The following is a 21,378-nucleotide window of genomic DNA, read 5'->3' as shown; positions in this document are numbered from 1 at the left end:
CGGCCCATGGAATCTGCACCAACCACAATCCCACCCAAGCCCTATCCCCATAAGCCCATATATTTACCCCGCTAATCCCCTGACACACGGGTCAATTTAGCATGGCCAATCCATCTAACTTGAACATCTTTGGACTGGGGGAAGAAACCGGAGCACCCGGAGGCAACTCACACAGACACAGGGAGAATGTGAGAACTCCGCACAGACAGTGACCCAAGGCTGGAATTGAACCCGGGTCCCTGGCACTGTGAGGCAGCAGTGCTAACCACTGTGCCACCCCAAAAATTGTGCAGACTCCGCACAGACTGTGACCCAAGCCGGGAAACGAACCCAGGTCCTTGGTTAACCTTTCAGGAAACAAGTAACTCTCAAAATGTGGATTTCAGAATTCCACGTAATATTTTGTATTAGTTACTGTTTTTTAGTTCTGCACAGTTTGGCTGAGGAGAGATTTCTGAACTTGCCTTTGCTTTAGTTACGCCAAATGTTAACTGCATGAGGGAACCTATTTTGTTCCTTTGCTAACTGTTTTCTCTGCACCCCTGTGCAGCTAGTCCGAGTTCAGGCAAGAGTCCGGTTGGAGTGACTTTTTATTTTGGAGATGGGGTTTGCTGAAGACGAGCAGTTTTCACAGAATCACGGAAACTAAAGTGCAGAAGAGGCCCTTCAGCCCATCGAGTCTGCACTGACGCGAAACCAACAAGTTTTTATATTTTCCTTTTCATTTCCCAGTGAGACGTATTAAAAACGGTTTTTGAAACTTACATACCACCTACTAAATTAAGATGTTTGACGCCTGTCAATGACTTTAAACTACACTGACAAACTTGTACAAAAAAACAACAACACTTGAATGGTCCAGGAAGGGAAGGTAAACTTTTAATCCTGTGTATTTGGTGAAATAGTTGTACAAGTTTGAAGAAATGTTGAATCATTTTCCCCTGCAGGGTGGCCTGTGTTCCGTGTATCTGTCCGACACTGACAAAGTGGTCAGCATCTCAAGTGAACACCTTGAACCTGTTACTCCTATGAAAAACGATAAGGTAAGAACCAGCTAGCTCCTATCCAGCTGCAGCATCCTTTTTATTTTGGCTACTGAGAGGATGTTCACTGGTTGGGGGGGGGCGGGGGACATGGTTTAAAAAAAAGATTTATTATTGGTGTCACAAGTAGGCTGACATTAACACTGCAATGAAGTTACTGTGAAGATTTCTTAGTCACCACATTCCGGCACCTGTTCGGGCACAGAGGGAGACTTTAGCGTGGCCAATGCACCGAACCAGCATGGCTTTGGAAACCGGAGCACCCGGAGGAAACCCACACAGACACGGAGGACGTGCAGATTCCACACAGACAGTGACCCGAGGATGGGAATCAAACCCGGTCCCAAGTGCTGTGAGGCAGCAGTGTTAACCACTGAGTCACCGTGCTGCCCCATTCAAGATGAGAATGTTTTTCTCTGGGTGGGTTGTAAGTCTGTGGAATTCTCTTCCCCAGAGAGCGGTGGAGGCTGGGTCATTGAATATTCTTAAGGCAGAGTTAGACAGATTCTGGACTGTCAGGGTGGTTACGGGGTGCAGACAGAAAGTAGAGTGGAGGTCACAATCCAGTCAGCTTTGATCTAGCCAAATGGCTAAGCAGGCCTAAGGGGCTAATTGGGCTATTTAGAATTTGCAAGTTTGACACAATATATCAAATTCTGTCTTCCCCCACCCCAATTACCCCATTCCTCCTGAGCTAGAATTTTTTTATTCGTGTCACAAGTAGGCTTACATTAACACTGCAATGAAGTTACTGTGAAAATCCCCTCGTCGCCACGCTCTGGCGCCTGTTCGGGTACACTGAGGGAGAATTTAGCATGGCCAATCCACCTAACCAGCACGTCTTTCGGACTGTGGGAGGAAACTGGAGCACCCAGGTGAAGAAGGCATATGGCATGCTTGCGTTTATAGGACGGGGCATAGAGTATAAAAGTTGGGGTCTGATGTTGCGGTTGTATAGAAAGTTGGTTCGGCCGCATTTAGAATACTGCGCCCAGTTCTGGTCGCCACACTACCAGAAGGACGTGGAGGCTTTAGAGAGAGTACAGAGGAGGTTTACCAGGATGTTGCCTGGTATGGAAGGGCTTAGTTATGAGGAGAGATTGGGTAAACTGGGGTTGTTCTCACCGGAAAGACGGAGGATGAGGGGTGACCTAATAGAGGTGTATAAAATTATGAAAGGCATAGATGGGGTGAACGGTGGGAAGCTTTCTCCCAGATCGGTGGTGACGTTCACGAGGGGTCATAGGTTCAAGGTGAGGGGGGGGGAGGTTTAACACGGATATCAGAAGGACGTATTTTACGCAGAGGGTGGTGGGGGCCTGGAATGCGCTGCCGGGCAAGGTGGTGGAGGCGGACACACTGGGAACGTTTAAGACTTATCTAGATAGCCACATGAACAGAGTGGGAATGGAGGGATACAAAAGAATGGTCTAGTTTGGACCAGGGAGCGGCGCGGGCTTGGAGGGCCGAAGGGTCTGTTCCTGTGCTGTATTGTTCTTTGGTCTCCCGGAGGAAACCCACACAGACACGGGGAGAACATGCAAACTCCACACAGACAGTGACCCAAGCTGGGAATTGAACCCAGATCCCTGGCACTGTGAGGCAGCAGCGCTAACCACTCTGCCACCGTCAAGATCCACATTCAAATCAGTCCCAAACAAATTTTGCAAAATCCCAATCAAAGTTCATTTTGATTAAAATACATTTGCAATAGTGTGCAAAATACTGAATTGGCAATGCACTATTAATATATGTTTTAATTTATATTTTTTAATTGATGGTTGTATGTTTTCTTGTTACAAACCATTAATGATGAGGCACTGGATGACCGGGCTTTAGGCACGGACCTTTCACATCTGGTAGTTTGGTCACAAACAGCTCAGGCTGATGGAGCTGAAAGCTTCCTCTGTGTGCCGGCTGTAAGGGTTGTTTCCGTCTAAATTGGTGCAACTCCCCAGCATGGAACTGCCGCTAATTAGATTCTAATTGGCAATCATTCTGAAAAGCTGCAGGGTAATTGCTGTGCAAAGTCACGGTAGATTTTTCAAGCTCAATGTTGTGGAAGAATCGAGGGAACTTGCTCTTCGTCTAATCACGTTAACCAGACTTAGAAGTATTTGAAATGGCAAAGTATCCCGCCGATCAGCATTAACACACGTCAACTTTGAGCAGGAAATTCATAAAACTAGCGTGAAAATAAATGTAGCAGGCACAAGGTGGATGGGTAGCAAGTGAAATTGTGTATTTCTGTGTAAAAGTGACCCATTTTTGTTTCAGTAACCTAAAGTTAATTATTTAGAAAAGTTTATGCTGTAGACTAAATCTGGAGCAAATCTTTGTATTTTTTTAAAGCATTGTTTGTTTGTGGTGTGTTCCATTTCTGCGAACATGTTTTTAATGGAAAGATGATGTTCCAAGAGGCTGTTTAGTCAGTCAACTGATGTAAAGCAGCCTTCTGCACTTTTGAACGAACAGAAAGAAGCCTTTTATAACTGGACCTGCGAGTGCAAAAAATTAAATCTTTTTAAGTTTATTTATTAGTGTCACAAGTAGACTTACATTAACACTGCAATGAAATTACTGTGAAAATCCCCTAGTCGCCACACTCGGGCACCTGTTCGGGTACACTGAGGGAAAATTTAACATGGCCAATTCACCTAACCAGCATGGCTTTTGGACTGTGGGAGGAAACCGGAGCACCCAGAGGAAACCCACGCAGACACAGGGAGAAGGTGCAAACACCACACGGACAGTGACCCAAGCTGGGAATCAAACCCGGGTCCATGACGCAGTGAGGCAGCAGTGTTAGCCACCGTGCTGCCCACCTTTAATTGCTAATTTTAGTGATGGTTTCCTCCTTTCCTACTGCCATTTAACATGCTGTAGTTTGCAATTCTCTTCAGTCTAGAAGCAGAAGTAGTCCATATGGCGCCTTGAGTCTGTTCTGCCATTCGATAAGATTATGGCTGCTCTGTTTACGCTGAGTTCCACATTCCCATCTATCTCTCCTTCGACCTGAACACGTTTTGCAAAACCTAGTGAGGGTTAAATATCAACAGTGAGCAGGTGAATCATTGAGTAAATGAATTTGAGTGAGGCCTGAGCTAGCTCGATCTAACTTCTATTATTCTGCTGTGGGGAGAGGTTAAGGAGAGGATTGCCCAGTCATGTCAGTGTTGCTGTAGGTATAATTGAGCAATAAAATAAAATCTTGCCTTGCAACCCAGTAGGATCACTCGAAGCCTTTTCTGCACATTTTGTTGTGTTAAATCTTTCCTCTTCAACCAAAAGGGTTTTGGATTGAAAGAGCTTACATTTGTCTTGGAAGGGGAATATTAGCCAGAACATTGAGAACTCAATATCTTGCGCTTTCCAAGGACAGAGTTGCGAGTGTTGGGAGCTTCATAAAGGAAGTTTTATTGTTTTATTCGCTCATGGGATGTGGGCATCGCTGGCTGCACCAGCATCTATTGCCCCTTGAGGGCATTTAAGAATCAACCACGTTACTGTGGCTCTGGAGTTACACGGAGGCCGGACCAGGTAAGGACGGCAGATTTCCTTCCCGAGAGAACATTAGTGAACCAGATGGGTTTCCCCGACAATTGACAATGGTTTCATGGTCATGACTACACCACTGCCTCCCCATTAGGGAGAAGAATATCATAAAGCAGTGTATCTCCTTCCTTTGACTCCTGAAGTAATTCAGAATCTTAATGAAACCTATGGAGTAGCCACTAAGCTAATCAGATCTGCATATCCATATGAGGGGGCTGGTTACCCATCTGTGTCCTCACAGCAGCTGGATTGAGTGCCTGAAGTGGAAACCTCTGCAGGTTGCCATATTTTGGAAGCACATGAAGGAAAGCTGCTGATGGTTCAAATGTTCCCATTTTTATGCCCATAGGTGAAGGTGATTCTGGGTGAAGATCGGGAAGCCACAGGGATGCTACTGAGTATTGATGGTGAGGATGGAATTGTGCGAATGGAACTGGATGACCAGCTGAAGATTCTCAACCTGAGGTTTCTTGGGATCCTCAGTGAAGAAGGAGCATCGAGTGCAGCGTCCTCCGGCAAAGATGTATATAGTCGAAAGTAAAACTCTCTTCTGTGAAGTTCTTGTGTTTGGATTTTTAGGTTTCTCCTCTCTTCTCCCTTTGATTAATGTCTTGCTTATTGTGGCCAGATGTTAGCAGTGGTTCATCCAAAGGACCGAAAACAGCAATGACTAGTTGTCCGATGACAAAAAACAAAGATGGCTCAAAATGTGATTGAAATGCGAAATGGTTTATTGGTGTATTTTGGTTTTTTTTTTAAAAAAGTACAACACAATGATTTGTGTGTGAATAGGTAACTGAGTCTGTACATGTGAGGCTTGGCGTGAAAGTGAATACTTTTTGTAGCGATCGATTAGTGCTCCTTTGGGACAATACTGAAGGCTATTTTTGTAATAATTAGGAGCATTTGTACAGGTGTGAGAAGTCGCATGAAGAAATAGACAGTTTTGACAAAAATAACTGCAATTATTTTTTAACAAGCTAATTATAAAAAAGGTTCATTGTGTAAATTTCTATTATTGAAAGCTTTTTACTTTGGTGCTTGTTTTGAAAGCATTCGTAGGAAACTTTGAAATGAGCTTAATACAGAATATTCCATCTCTGCGTTTCAAGGGCAAATCTTTGGAATAGCAATAGGACTGAGGGTGATAGTTTGTTCCTCGTGGTCCACTCCCTGGAGATGCTGTTCACTCTTCCAGATCCCTTCTGTTTGCCTTCAGTTTTAGTCAAGGCATCCAGCTGCAAAGTTTATACCAGAGGCTGCCCAGAATATATTTTAAGCATAGCGGGGTACTGAATAATGTAATTGGGCTTTTAAAATTAACTTCAAATCAAGAATGTATGTCAGCTGGGTTTAAATCCTCTTGCACTCCAGAGAATCAGAGGGAAAGAAAATGGAGATTTTTCTCCGTCAAGTCTACAGTTTCACACTGGGTTTTCCTCGAGGCATGTTGGAGATTTGCAGCAGGTTGAGTGTGAATGACATGCAATGTGAGTGATCGGAAACTATGCTTTCCGCATTGTGCACTGGACATTTTTTCCCGCAGATTTGACAAAGGAGGGGTAGGTGTTGCTTTCAGGATTGTTTGTTGCTGATGCAACATTTGAAGGTGGGAAAAGGTTCGCACGGCTTCCATCGTCACACCCTAAAGGGCAAAGAGGTGAGCAAGATTTTTTTTTCCCCCCAGTAAGCTGTGTTTCTGGATGGTGTTTTCCTCCCCCTGAATGGTGGGCAGCAAGTGCCGGCACCCCATGGTCCCTCTTTTGCACATTCTCCATCAGCCTGGAGGCTCAGGAACTGATTGTCGCCCTCTGCTTTGTGTAGGACACTGACACAGCTGCTGAGCTGGTTTAACCTGTGTTGCTTGTCCCTCTTAAGGTTAACTACATGTGGAACCCTGCTCAAGCTTTAACCAGAGAAATGAGAGTTACGCTGATGTTTTCACCCTTGTTGAGGTTACGGTGTACGATTTCCCGTGGTAACCCAGCGATGCAGGAGATAGAAATGTCTGAGGTCCAATCATAGCTTTGAAGTGTGCTGCTTAACCATCAGGGTTCAAAGTTTAAGTTAAAATGTACAAGTTGAACTGCAGTGGTCTGAAAGGTAGCAGCATTACTGATGGAGTGGGATGGTTTGCATTTCTGACCTTGGCTGTATCACTGAGGTAATGAATAGGGTCAGAACCAGAGAGGGAAGTTATTGCTGAGACCCTCTTGTTTCTCCGAAGCTGCACAAAACCTAACCGGCAGGTGGGCTGGCAGCACTACAGGTGGCACGGAGGACAGACTGGAAAAGCCACGGGCAGGTTTTGAACGTGGACTCAACCCTAAAGAAGCGTCTAAAGTCACCAAAAAAAAAAAAGAACTTGACTCGTTTCAAGAGCACGGAATCAGCTTGAGGTTTCTCAATCAACTGAGCTCTTAAAATTGCTGGAGCTCTGATTCATTGCACAGGAACATGCTGCAAGTTCATTGCTTGTATTGTCAATCAGAAGAGTCTGCTGCCTGCTTCAGACCCAATGTGTCAGTCAACCAGTTAGCATCATGAGGACAAATCACATAGAAATAATTCGTCTCACAACACCAGGTTAAAATCCAACAGGTTTATTTGGAATCACGAGCTTTTGGAGCGTTCCTGAAGGAGCGGCGCTCCGAAAGCTCGAGATTCCAAATAAACCTGTTGGATTTTAACCTGGTGTTGTGAGACTTCTTACTGTGCCCACCCCAGTCCAACGCCGGCATCTCCACCTCATAGAAATAATTGTTTAAAGTATCAGAGAACATTTGCGATTCTTTAAGCTGAATATTATTGCATATATATCTCATAGGTGTATGTTTGGAAAACTGAAGAAATATTAGAAATTGGGGTAGATATTTCCCTTGTGTTAATTTAAAACACTTGTGAAATTGAACAATTGAGTGCCCAGTCCTCTTCCATTCAACCAAAAGAGAATGTTCCAGGTTATATAATGGCCACTGCTAGGATCTGTTTCTGCTAACTTGTTTGCTAACTGTCTCTTCCTGATGTAAAGTGTATTTCTCTGGTTTGGAAATACCACTGTATGGCCAATATTTGAGCTTGTAAACCCATTTTTGTTCTGAATGGAGTCAATAAAGAAGATTTGCAGATCTTATGAATTATGTGTTGTTTGTGTGTGTGTGTGTCTGTGTGGGCGGGGTGGGGGGGGGAGGCAGCACAGGTGCTCCATAAGATGGTTCCTCACCCCTTGTTTTCAAAACTAACCTTTCTTACTCAGATATATGTCTATATACGCCCTGTTTGTGAACCGAACTCTTCACTCACTTGATGAAGGGCAACGCTCCGAAAGCTCATGCTACCAAATTAACCTGTTGGACTTTAACCTGGTGTTGTGAGACTACTTACTGTGCCTACCCCAGTCCAATGCCGGCATCTCCACATCACAGTTCTCTGCCTTGGTACCACTCTCAAATGGTCTTTCTTCCTGCACATTAGTGATTTACATTCTGATTCTGTAATAGGATATCATGTACTGGCTGATTATTAAACCTTTGGGGGCATCCATTCTCTTAACATTAAAAAATGGAGCAGTAGTAGTCCACATGATCTCTCGAGCCTTCTGATCTGATGATCATGCCAGAACATCTACAATGACTCTGCTTGCTGCCCTATCCCCATTCCCTTTGTGTCCAAAGTCTATTGGCCTGGAGTATACTCAGTGGATGAGCTATCCCAGCCCTCACCAGTTGATCATTTCCAAGATTGACAAATGTCTGAAGAAATTTCTCGTCTCGGACCGGAGTGGCTGACTCCTTTTATCTTGAGACTGAGCCCACGACCCTGCCCAGCATTCAGAGTTTCCAGTGGATGGAAAAGAAATCAAAGACCAGGAATCCCGAGTTCTGCCTCCTTCCCTGGCCTTTGAATGCTGAGAGAATTACAGGCGAGGTCAATCCCACACTCAGATCAGGGATTAAACTTTGGACTTCCCTGGTCTCTATGGCTCAGAGTGCTTTTGTTAAACCCAAATTTCTCTTGGTCGGCGAGAGTGAGGATTCTGTTGCAGTCTGGACTTTCACACCAGACTTGCCCGCCATCTGGTTAGCAAGCACAATGATGGGATTGCTTTTTCTTCCATTACTAACTTTCCAAAGGAAAAGTGGCGGGCCCTGACCACCTCCAGACCTTTCAAAATCATTTCTTTGAATTTAAAATGGAATTGGAATAATCCACTCCTGAGCAATTTAACCTTGTTGAAGAAAAAGGTTGAGTTGATACCATGCAGTGGGTTGAGGTGTGGGCATCGTTGGCAAGGTTCATCCCTAATTGCCCTTGAACTGAGTGTCTCAGCCATTTCAGAGGGCAGTTAAGAGTCAACCACATTGATGTGGAGCTGGAGTCACATGTAGGCCAGACCAGGTAGGGACGGCAGATTTCCTTCCCTAAAGGACATTAGTGAACCAGATGGGTTTTTGCAACAATTAATAGTTTCACAGTCCCCGTTACTGAGACTAACTTCCAATCCCAGATTTTATTAATTGTATTTAAATTCTACCATCTGCTGTGGTGGGATCCAAGCCCATTAGCCTGGGCCTCTGGATTACTGGTCAAATCATATCACTATGGTTCCATTGCATTCTACGTTCTGGGGCAATGCTGAGTGGAACCAGGTTTTGTAGCTTCTTGGTTGGCTTTTGACATGGAGGGGATACAAAACTGAAAGGTTATGTTTTTGATGACCCTCACTAGGGTTGCAGTTCTGCAAGGTGCTGAAAACCCTCTTTGTACCTGAACAATAGCTTCCATTTATGTGGCAAGCTAAAGAAGGAAACAATAGGACAATGTGACCAACAGTGGGCCAAAGAGGTAGATTTTAAGCTGAAGCTTTAAGTAGGAGCAAGGGGTAGGGGTCAAAAAAGTGAAGTTGGGAGTCTAAGACTTTGATTTGATTTATTATTGTCAGATGTATTAGTATAAGAACATAAGAAATAGGAGCAGGAGCAGGCCATCTGGCCCTTCGAGCCTGCCCCGCCATTCAACATGATCATGGCTGATCTGAAGCGGATCAGTTCCACTTACCCGCCTGCTCCCCATAACCCCTAATTCCCTTATCGATCAGAAAACTATCTACCCGTGACTTAAACATATTCAACGAGGAAGCCTCCACCACTTCAATGGGCAGAGAATTCCAGAGATTCACTACCCTCTGAGAGAAGAAGTTCCCCCTCAACTCTGTTCTGAACCGGCCCCCCCTTATTTTGAGGCTGTGCCCTCTCGTTCTGGTTTCCCTTCTAAGTGGAAAGAATCTCTCCACCTCTACCCTATCCAGCCCCTTCATTATCTTATATGTCTCTATAAGATCACCCCTCATCCTTCTAAACTCCAACGAGTACAGACCCAATCTGTTTAATCTCTCCTCATAAGCTACACCCCTCATTTCCGGTATCAACCTGGTGAACCTTCTCTGCACTCCCTCCAAGGCCAATATATCCTTTCGCAAATAAGGGGACCAAAACTGCACACAGTACTCCAGTTGCGGCCTCACCAGTGCCTTGTACAGTTGCAGCAAGACCTCCCTGCTTTTATATTCTATCCCCCTCGCGATAAAGGCCAACATTCCATTTGCCGCCTTGATCACCTGCTGCACCTGAGTATACAGTGAAAAGTATTGTTTCTTGCAGATGCCCCATAGAAAGCATTCTTTCTGGTTGTACCACAGCTTGGTACGACTCCTGCTCTCTGCAAGACTGCAACAAACTACAAAAGGTCGTGAATGTAGCCCAATCAACCACGCAAACCAGCCTCCCATCCATTGACGCTGTCTACACTTTCCGCTGCCTTGGCAAAGCAGCCAGCTTAATTAAGGACCCCACGCACCCCGGACATTCTCTCTTCCATCATCTTCGGGAAAAAGATACAAAAGTCTGAGGTCACATACCAACCGACTCAAGAACAGCTTCTTCCCTGCTGCTGTCAGACTTTTGAATGGACCTGTCTTGTATGTTTTTTCTGTATAGCGCGCAAGAAACAATACCTTTCACTGTAAATACATGTGACATAAATCAAAGACAAAGCATACAGTTCATGGAGAAGGAAACGAGAGTGTGCTGGATGTAGTGTTACAGTCATAGCTAGGGTGTAGAGAAAGATCAACTTAATGCGAGGTAGGCACATTCAAAAGTCTGATGGCAGCGGGGAAGAAGCTGTTCTTGAGTTGGTTGGTACATGACCTCAGACTTTTGTATCTTTTTCCCGACGGAAGAAGGTGGAAGAGAGAATGTCCGGGGTGCGTGGGGTGCTTAATTATGCTGGCTACTTTTCTGAGGCAATGGGAAGTGTAGACAGAGTCAATGGATGGGAGGCTGGTTTGCGTGATGGACTGGGCTACATTCATGACCCTTTGTCATTTCCTGCAGTCTTGGGCAGAGCAGGAGCCATACCAAGCTGTGATACAACTAGAAAGAATGTTTTCTATGGTGCATCTGTAAAAGTTGGTGAGTCATAGCTGACATGCCAAATTTCCTTCGTCTTCTGAGAATGTGGAGGCATTGGTGGGCTTTTGCAACTATAGTGTTGGCAGGGGGCGGGGGGGGGAGGGGGGGATCAGGACAGGTTGTTGGTGATCTGGACACCTAAAAACTTGAAGCTCTTGACCATTTCTACTTAGTTCCCATTGATGTAGACAGCGACATGTCCTCCACTATGCTTCCTGAAGTCGATGACTATCTCCTTCATTCTGCTGACATTGACGGCAGCACGGTAGCATAATGGTTAGCACTGCTGCCTCACTGGTCCAGGGACCTGGGTTTGATTCCCAGCTTGGGTCACTGTCTGTGTGGAGTTTGCACGTTCTCCCCGTGTCTGCATGGGTTCCCTCTGGATGCTCCGGTTTCCTCCCATATTCTGAAAGACGTGCTGGTTAGGTGCATTAACCCGAATATGCGCTGGACTGTGGCAACTAGGGGAATTTCACTAACTTCATTGCAGTGTTAACGCAAGCCTTGTGACTAATAAACTTTATTGTCGTCACACCAGTTTACCAGATTCTCTTTCCTGTACTGTCTCATCATTGAGATCCGACCCAGCGCCAGGTGGTGTCATCAGCAAACTGGAAAATCGAGTTGGAGGGGAATTTGGCCATACGGTCAGAGGTGTATAAAGAGTATAGTAGGGGGCATCGGTGTTGAGGATGATTGTGGAGGTGGCTTTGTTGCCTGTCCTTACTGATTGCGGTCCATGGATTAAGAAGTTCAGGATTCAGTCAGAGAGAGGAGTTGAGCCCCAGGCCACAGTTTGGAGATGAGTTTCGTAGGAATAATGGTGTTAAAGACTGAGCTATAGTCAATAAAATAAGAGTCTGTCGTAGGTATCTTTGTTATCTTGGTGTTCCAGGGTTGAGTGCAGGGCCAGGGAGATGACGTCTGCTGTGGACCTGTTGCGGCGGGAGGCAAACTGCAGTGCATCCGGGCAGTCTGGGAGGCAGGAATTGTTTCGTACCATGATTAACCTTTGGAAGGACTTCACAATGTTGGATGTCAGTCAGCAGATGATAGTCATTAAGGCACGCTGCTTGGCTTTTCTTTGGTACCAGGATGAGAGTCGTCGTCTTGAAGCAGATAGGGACCTCAGGTCTTGAAGGGGAGAACTTAAAGGGGAATACCACAGCACCGAGAGAGAAGGCTGTGCCGGTGATAAATGGGGAATGCACACTACTCTAAACACAGTAAGAAGTTTAACAACACCAGGTTAAAGTCCAACAGGTTTATTTGGTAGCAAAAGCCACACAAGCTTTCGAAGCTCTAAGCCCCTTCTTCAGGTGAGTGGGAATTCTGTTCACAAACAGAGTTTATAAAGACACAGACTCAATTTATATGAATAATGGTTGGAATGCGAATACTTACAACTAATCAAGTCTTTAAGAAACAAAACAATGGGAGTGGTGAGAGCATCAAGACAGGCTAAAAAGATGTGTATTGTCTCCAGACAAGACAGCCAGTGAAACTCTGCAGGTCCACGCAACTGTGGGCGTTACAAATAGTGTGACATGAACCCAATATCCCGGTTGAGGCCGTCCGCATGTGTGCGGAACTTGGCTATCAGTTTCTGCTCAGCGACTCTGCGCTGTCGTGTGTCGCGAAGGCCGCCTTGGAGAACGCTTACCCGAATATCAGAGGCCGAATGCCCGTGACCGCTGAAGTGCTCCCCAACAGGAAGAGAACAGTCTTGCCTGGTGATTGTCGAGCGGTGTTCATTCATCCGTTGTCGCAGCGTCTGCAACAACCGTTGTCGTAAGACGCTGCGACAACGGATGAATGAACACCGCTCGACAATCACCAGGCAAGACTGTTCTCTTCCTGTTGGGGAGCACTTCAGCGGTCACGGGCATTCGGCCTCTGATATTCGGGTAAGCGTTCTCCAAGGCGGCCTTCGCGACACACGACAGCGCAGAGTCGCTGAGCAGAAACTGATAGCCAAGTTCCGCGCACACGCGGACGGCCTCAACCGGGATATTGGGTTCATGTCACACTATTTGTAACGCCCACAGTTGCGTGGACCTGCAGAGTTTCACTGGCTGTCTTGTCTGGAGACAATACACATCTTTTTAGCCTGTCTTGATGCTCTCACCACTCCCATTGTTTTGTTTCTTAAAGACTTGATTAGTTGTAAGTATTCGCATTCCAACCATTATTCATGTAAATTGAGTCTGTGTGTGAACAGAATTCCCACTCACCTGAAGAAGGGGCTTAGAGCTTCGAAAGCTTGTGTGGCTTTTGCTACCAAATAAACCTGTTGGACTTTAACCTGGTGTTGTTAAACTTCTTACTGTGTTTACCCCAGTCCAACGCCGGCATCTCCACATCATCACTACTCTAAAGCCAGAGGTCACAGAGGGCCCCAGATAAGTGCCTGGGAGAGGTAATACCCCACCCCAAAATAGGGGAAAAAGTAATTTGAAATCCCTCTGACTCCCATTGCATTTATATAGCACCTTTCACAATGTCTCTACATTCAACTTTTCCGACAGTGCTGAGTTGGCTCCAATAGTGCAAATGCCTATTTAAGACCATAAGACATAGGAGCGGAAGTAAGGCCATTCGGCCCATCGAGTCCACTCCACCATTCAATCATGGTTGATTTCAACTCCATTTACCCGCTCTCTCCCCATAGCCCTTAATTCCTCGAGAAATCAAGAATTTATCAATTTCTGTCTTGAAGACGCTCAACGTCTCGGCCTCCACAGCCCTCTGTGGCAATGAATTCCACAGACCCACCACTCTCTGGCTGAAGAAATTTGTATGAAATAAGGTCCGATAAAAGTGACAACCAGCTAATCAGCAATAAAAGCAGAAAATGCTGGAAATCCACAGCAGGTCTGGCAGCATCTGAAGGGAGAGAAACACTGAGTTAATGTTTTGAGTCAAATATGATGACTCTTCAGAACTGCCAAGGGTGGCACAGTGGTCAGTCCTGCTGCCCCACAGCGCGAGGGACCTGGGTTTGATTCCTGGCTTGGGTCATTGTGTGGCATCTGCACGTGGATTTCCTGCGTCTGCGTGGATTTCCTCCGGGTGCTCCGGTTTCCTCCCACAGTCTGAGAGACATGCTGGTTAGCTGAATTGGCCGTGCTAAATTGCCCCTCAGTGTACCCGAACAGGCGCCGAAGTGTGGCAACTGGGGGATTTTCACAGTAACTTCATGGCAGTGTTAATGTAAGTCTACTTGTGGCACTAATAAATAAATTAACTTTAAATAATGCCATGAACAAATAAAAGATTCAGTGAGGGCTCTTTGAGTTCAAGTTTTGTTTTGCCTTTTTTTAAAAGAAAGAAAAATTCATCTTTCTTTGTTGTTTTGAATTAATGTTGCTTGCATTGATGTATCTTGGCCTTGGATATGTTGAGTTGATTTGTGCTCTGTTCTGGCAGGACATGTTTGTCCTCCTTCCCCCACTGTAATGACCTTTGGCTGGGTCGGCGCTCCACATCAACCTAGCGTGCTGTCTGCCAGGCCGTTCCTACCGGCGCCCTGATTGGCCTCCGGGTCACTGGGTGTGAGCATTGCCGGTTCCTATTGGTCAGCCGGGACGGAGAGTTAGGTTGACTGGGAAGGGGCGGGAGATCGGCCCCAAGATGGCGGCGGCGGTGGCGGCGGCGCTCGGGTGCATGTGTAGCCGCTCCAGGCTGAGCCTCTGCGGGAGGACCCTGCGCTGCCGGCCCGGCGCCGCCCGCACAAGCTCAGCGCCCAGAATCTATGAGGTGAAGCCGGGCCTGGCGGCGGCGGCGGCCTGTCGGGCGCTGTCGGCGGAGAGAGGCGCCGGCCCCGGGACGGGCGGCCTGGCTCAGGCCATTCTGCAGGAGAAGCTCCAGCAGCAGCGGGAGAGGGCCAAGGAGGAGGAGGCCGGCGGGGAGACAGGGGCCGGGGGCAGCGGCGATGCGGGCACCGAGCAGGAGCAGAAACAGAGGCAGAACGCGGCCTACGCCAAGAAAATGGTACTGAGGCTAGCGGGGCTGCTGGGCGTCGGCAGCGCCTTCGGGGTGGTCTATGTGTTCGGTGAGTGTCCATCAGCTCTCTCCACACCGAGGGAAACCCCCACCCCAAACCTCCCACCGATGTCTCCCTGTCCCGCATTCAGATTTCCTATGTCAACAGTCACGCTGCAGTTACACATCGGGGCCACTGGGGGTGCAGTGGCGGCACTCTCTGAAGTTGCTTCCAACTCAGTTACCAGCCTGAGCTTGGGCAAGGCCACATCTGATCTATTATTGTCTGTATTGGGAGACAGTGAAAGTATTATTTCTTGTGCGCTATACAGATAAAGCATACTGTTCATGGAGTACGTAAAGAAGGAAAGGAGAGGGTGCAGAATAAAGTGTTTAAGTTTAGTTATTGGTGTCACAAGTAGGCTTGCGTTAACAGTGCAATGAAGTTACTGCGATCCCCTAGTCGCCATACTCCTGTTCGGGTACACTGGGGGAGAATTTAGCATAGCCAATGCACCTAACTCGCACGTCTTTCAGACTGTGGGAGGAAACCGGAGTACCCAGAGAAACCCACGCAGACATGGGAAGAATGTGTAGACTCTGCATAGACAGTGACCCAAGCTGGGAATCAAACCCGGGTCCCTGGCGCTGTGAGGCAGCAATGCTAACCACTGTGCTGCCCACCTTGAATGTTCAACTGACCTTGGGCAAGGCCACAAGCTGCCTTTGTTAACTATGATTAATAACTCAGCGAATAGGAGCATAATTCAGCCACACATTATAGGTCACTTGGATACTGCTGACAAAAAGATTTGAATTATTATTGTCACATGTATTGGGATACAGTGAAATGTATTGTTTCTTGCGCACTATACAGACACAGCATACCATTTATAGAGTAGCTGTGGGGACAGCTCGGTGGATAGGATATTGGTATGTAGATAGGCTGGAAAATTGGGCGGGGATCCTGGATTCAGGATTCAATCCTGGACCGGGGAGCGGCGCGGGCTTGGAGGGCCAAAGGGCCTGTTCCTGTGCTGTATTCTTTGTTCTTGTTCTTTGTACATAGGGGAGAAGGAAAGGAGAGGGTGCTGAATGTAGTGTTACAGTCATACCTAGGGTGTAGAGAAAGATCAGCTTAATATATAATAGGTCCGTTCAAAAGTCTGATGGCAGCAGGGAAGAAGCTGTTCTTGAGTTGGTTGGTACATGACCTCTCGACAGAAGAAGGTGGGAGAGAGAATGTCCGGGATGTATGGGATCCTTGATTATGCTGGCTGCTCTTCCAAGGCAGCAGGAAGTGTAGACAGTTTCAATGGATGGGAGGCTGGTTTGTGTGATGGACTGGGCTTTGTTCACAATCCTTGGTAGTTTCATGCGGTTTTGGTCAGAGGAGGAGACATACCAAGCTGTGATACATCCGGAAAGGATGCTTTCTGTGGTGCATCTGTAAAGAAATTGGTGAGAGTTGTAGTGAACATGCTGAATTCCCATTGCCTTCTGAGAAAGTAGCAGCGTTGGTGGACTTTCTGTCTGGGAAATTCTCAGACTTCAATAGCAGCTCTCATACAACCTCTCTTGATTTCATTTAATATTGTCATATGTACTGGGATATGGTGAAAAGTATTGTTTCTTGCACGCTATACAGACAAAGCATACCGTTTATAGAGTACGTAGGGGAGAGGGTGCAAATTAAGTTTTTTAAGTTTATTAGTGTCACAAGTAGGCTTACATTAACACTGCAATGAAGTTACTGTAAAAAAAAAATCCCCTAGTCGCCACACTTTGGCGCCTGTTTGGGTAAACTGAGGGAGAATTTAGCATGGCCAAACCACCTAACCAGCACGTCTTTCAGACTGTGGGAGCAAACCGGAGGAAACCCACAGGGAGAAGGTGCAGACTCTGCATAGACAGTGACCCGAGCCAGGGATCGAATCCAGGTCCCTGACGCTGTGAGGTAGCAGTGCTAATCAGCTTGCCACCCTAGGGCAGCACGGTGGCACTGTGGTTAGCGCTGCTGCCTCACAGCGCCTACTTGTGACACTAATAAAGAAATTCTAAACCTTCTTCCATGGTTTTGTGATCCAGACTCCCAACTGTTATTGGAAAGGGTTCCATGTTTTCAGCTGGCGTTAGCTGCTCTGATTCATATACGAAGGGTTCAAAGATGATTCTCCCATTTGTTTCTGCAGTTCCCTCCACCACCGTTCCCTCCCCACATCCTGAAAGATTTACTCCAGCTTCTTCTCAGTTCTTCCTCACAATGATGTAGGTGGAACTGGGAACTTAGCTTCAGAACATGGTTAGTAGGTTTGCAGATGACACTAAGATTGGTGGCATAGTGGACAGTGAAAAAGGTTATCTCCAATTGCAACAGGATCTTGATCAATTGGGCCAGTGGGCTGACGAATGGCAGATGGAGTTTAATTTGGACAAATGCGATGTGATGCATTTTGGTAGATTGAACCAGGGCAGGACTTACTCAGTTAATGGTAGGGTGTTGGGGAGAGTTACAGAATAAAGAGATCTAGGGGTACATGGTCATAGTTCCTTGAAAGTGGAGTCACAGGTGGACAGAGTGGTGAAGAAGGCATTCGGCATGCTTGGTTTCATCGGTCAAAACATTGAATACAGGAGTTGGGATGTCTTGTTGAAGTTGTACAAGACATTGGTATGGCCACACTTGGAATACTGTGCGCAATTCTGGTCACCCTATTATAGAAAGGATATTATTAAACTAGAAAGAGTGCAGAAAAGATTTACTAGGATCCTACTGGGACTTGATGGATTGAGTTATAAGGAGAGGCTGGATAGACTGGGACTTTTTTCTCTGGAGTATAGGAGGCTGAGGGGTGATCTTATAGAGGTCTATGAAATAATGAGGGGCACAGATCAGCGAGATAGTCAATATCTTTTCCCAAAGATAGGGAGGGGAGTCTAAAACTAGAGGGCATAGGTTTAAGGGGAGAGATACAAAAGTGTCCAGAGGGGCAATTTATTCACACAGAGGGTGGTGAGTGTCTGGAACAAGCTACCAGAGGTAGTAGTAAAGGCGGGTACAATTTTGTCTTTTAAAAACCATTTAGATAGTTACATGGGTATAGAGGGATATGGGCCAAATGCGGGCAATTGGGATTAGCTCAGGGGTTTAAAAAAAAAAGGCAGCATGGACAAGTTGGGCCGAAGGGCCTGTTTCCATGCTGTAAACCTCTATGACCCTATGACTCTAACATGTGCCTTTTAAACCCAGGTGCCGACACTCATTGGTAATCCCTGCCCCCCCCAGGCATTGTAATCATAGCCCCACAATACAGGAGGTTTTCAATTCTTAAACTTAGCACTTAAACTATATTCTATTATTTATTCTATTTATTATTATCACATAAGCTTATACAGTAGTGAAGTTACTGTGAAAATCCCTTAGTCACCACACTCTGGCCCCTGTTTGGGTACACTGAGGGAGAATTTAGCACGGCCCATTGCACCTCACCAGCACGAGAATGTGCAACCTCCACACAGACAGTGACCCAAACCAGGAATTGAACCCGAGTCCCTGGAGCTGCAAGGCAGCAATGCTAACCACTGTGCCACCGTGCTGTCCATCCTGAATGTTCAACTGACCTTGGGCAGGGCCCAAGCTGCCTTTGTGAACTGTGATTTTGGTGACACCAGCGAGTTCATACTGGGGAGAGAGTGTTCACCTGCTCTGTGTGTGGGAAGGGGTTCACTTAGTCAGCCAATCTGCAAACACACCAGAGAGTTCATAAACACTCTGTAGTGGTTGGATTCTGCTGTTAGTTACATCCAGGACTCATCGTCTGACAATAGTAAATTTGTTGCCTTTGTGAACTGTGATTAATAACTCAGCAAATAGGTGCATAATTCAGCCACACATTATTGATTACTTGAATATAGCTGACAAAAAAATTTGATTTGATTTATTATTGTCACCTGTATTGGGATACAGTAAAAAGTATTGTTTCTTGTGCATTATACAGACAAAGCATAATGTTCATTGAGAATGTAGTGTTACAATCATAGCTAGGTTGCAGAGAAAGATCAACTTAATATATTTTTGATTTGATTTATTATTGTCACCTGTATTGGGACACAGTGAAAAGTATTGTTTCTTGCGCTGCAGAGACAATGATGTGAAGGTGCCGGTGTTAGACTAGGGGGAACGAGATGAGAGGTCACATGACAGCAGATTATAGTCCAACAGGTTTTTGAAATCACAAGCTTTTGGAGCGCTGCTCCTTCGTCAGGTGCAGTGGTGCGAGGCACGCAGACACAGAATATATAGGCGGAGTGATGATAGCCCGATACAGGTAATCAAGAGTGTCAACAGGCAAGTACAGGCGTGTAGTGCAGTGTAGGCCGGCTGAACAACAAGTCTTTACAGGTAATGTTTACTTGTATTATTTCTTGCGCGCTGTACAGACAAAGCATACTGTTCATAGAGAAGGAAAGGAGAGGGTGCAGAATGCAGTGTTACAGTCGTAGCTCGGGTGGAGAGAAAGATCAGCTTAATATGAGGTAGGTCCATTCAAAAGTCTGAAGATGCTGGAAAATCTCAGCAGGTCTGACAGCAGTCTGTGGGGTGAGAATAGAGCCGAGGTTTCGAGTCTGGATGACCGTTTGTCAGACTCAGACTTTGAGTCATCCAGACTCAAAACCTTGGCTCTATTCTCTCTCCCGGGTGCTGTCAGACCTGCTGAGAGTTTCCAGCATTTTGTGTTTTTGTTTCAGATTCCAGCATCTGCCGTATTTTGCTTTTATCTATTCAAAACTCTGACGGCAGCAGGGAAGAAGCTGTTCTTGAGTCGGTTGGTACGAGACCTCAGCCTTTTGTATCTTTTTCCCAACGGAAGAAGATGGGGGAGAGAGAATATCTAGGGTGTGTGGGGTCCTTGATTATGCTGGCTGCTTTCCCGAGGCAGCGGGAAGTGTCGACAAGCTGCTTTTGTTAACCCTGATTAATAACTCAGCAAACAGGTGCATATTATTGGTTACTTGAATATTGCTGACAAAAAGACATATTGGACGAGGATTTCATCTTGCACTCATCAGGACAAATGCAAGAATGCTAAACTTCAAACAAATTTGCCACAATTTATATTACTGGAAAGGGTGCTGATTGGGCAGCGCAGTGACCATGGGTGACATGGTGGCACAGTGGTTAGGACTGCTGCCTCACAGCACCAGGGACCCGGGTTCGATTCCGGCCTTGGGTGACTCCTGTGTGGAGTCTGCACGTTCTCCCCGTATCTGTGTGGATTTCCTCCGGGTGCTCCGGTTTCCCCTCTTGGTCCAAAGATGTGCAGGTTATGTGGATTGGTCATGCTGAATTGCCCCTTAGTGTCTCAAGATGTGTCGGTTAGGTGGGTTAGATATGGCAAATATGTGGGGTTCTGAGGATAGGGCGGGGAGAGGGTGTAGGTAAGATACTCTTGTCAGTGTATCAGTCTGGAGTCCGTGCAGGCTCTGTAAGGACTCTGGTTGACTGGCAAGTCATTTCCCATGGAGAAAGCAGAAGGGAACTCCAGGCTCCGGGGTAATTCAAAAAAAGGTGCAAGGCTGTGTTTACAAACCCAAATCGTCTACTATTTGATGTGTTTTCATGATTAGGCAGCACTTATTGAACAATCCCGAGTGTGCTAATAACTGCACCAATAATGAATTTAAGTCGATCAGTTGCACTCAAAAGTGACTCATTTACCCTCACTAGAAGTACTGTGCTTTCGTATGCAGCAGCTATGTGTTCTCTGCAAACAAAAGGAATATATTTAAACCTTGCGTTTTTTTTTAACGTTGCTTTCTCTGTGCCAATGCCTCAGCCACTCTTAAGTCGACTTGCCAACCAATCAACACTCTTTCCTCCTCAGCTATGAATTGTTGTGAGTGTTTGAAATCTTGCGTTTGTCCTGATGAGTGCAGGATGCAAAACTTCGACAACATGTTTCTCTTTTCAGCTATATTCCAAGTTCTTGTGCTACCAAAGGACAATTTATGGCTATTTTTTGGGCAGTACAACTGTCAAATCTTTTGTTTTCAAAATCAATTGACTCAACTCTTTTAAAAAAAACAACACTTCTCTATTTATTTAAACTAGTCCCTGATTTCAGTAATGTAATAAATCATCTATAACCTTCCAACTTCTCTAACAATGTTGCTACATATATCCTAGGGTGGCACGGTGGTTAGCACTGCTGCCTCACAGCGCTAAGGACCCGGGTTTGATTCCCGGCTTGGGTCACTGTCTGTGCGGAGTCTGCACATTTTCCCAGTGTCTGCGTGGGTTTCCTCTGGGTGCTCCGGTT

General features: G+C 46.1%; 2 protein-coding genes across 3 annotated transcripts in view; both read left to right on the top strand.

The window, feature by feature from the left end:
- Positions 1–7,731, top strand: part of supt5h (SPT5 homolog, DSIF elongation factor subunit) — a 92,105-nt gene extending 84,374 nt beyond the window's left edge. For both annotated transcript variants that reach the window (XM_078241638.1, XM_078241639.1), the window contains exons 28-29: positions 948–1,043; positions 4,948–7,731. In XM_078241638.1, coding sequence (XP_078097764.1) covers positions 948–1,043; positions 4,948–5,139 — 288 coding nt within the window. In that variant the 3' untranslated portion in view covers positions 5,140–7,731. The remainder of the gene's footprint in view (positions 1–947; positions 1,044–4,947) is intronic.
- Positions 7,732–14,686: 6,955 nt separating this feature from the next.
- Positions 14,687–21,378, top strand: part of LOC144511067 (mitochondrial import inner membrane translocase subunit TIM50-like) — a 92,069-nt gene continuing 85,377 nt past the window's right edge. Inside the window, exon 1 of the mRNA XM_078241039.1 lies at positions 14,687–15,128. Coding sequence (XP_078097165.1) covers positions 14,708–15,128 — 421 coding nt within the window. The 5' untranslated portion in view covers positions 14,687–14,707. The remainder of the gene's footprint in view (positions 15,129–21,378) is intronic.

This window comes from Mustelus asterias, chromosome 24, assembly GCF_964213995.1.
Source record: "Mustelus asterias chromosome 24, sMusAst1.hap1.1, whole genome shotgun sequence".
In the NCBI taxonomy this organism is placed as follows: domain Eukaryota; kingdom Metazoa; phylum Chordata; class Chondrichthyes; order Carcharhiniformes; family Triakidae; genus Mustelus; species Mustelus asterias.
The sequence above is the reverse complement of the archived record's forward strand: the minus strand, read 5'-3'. Positions and strand labels throughout refer to the sequence as shown.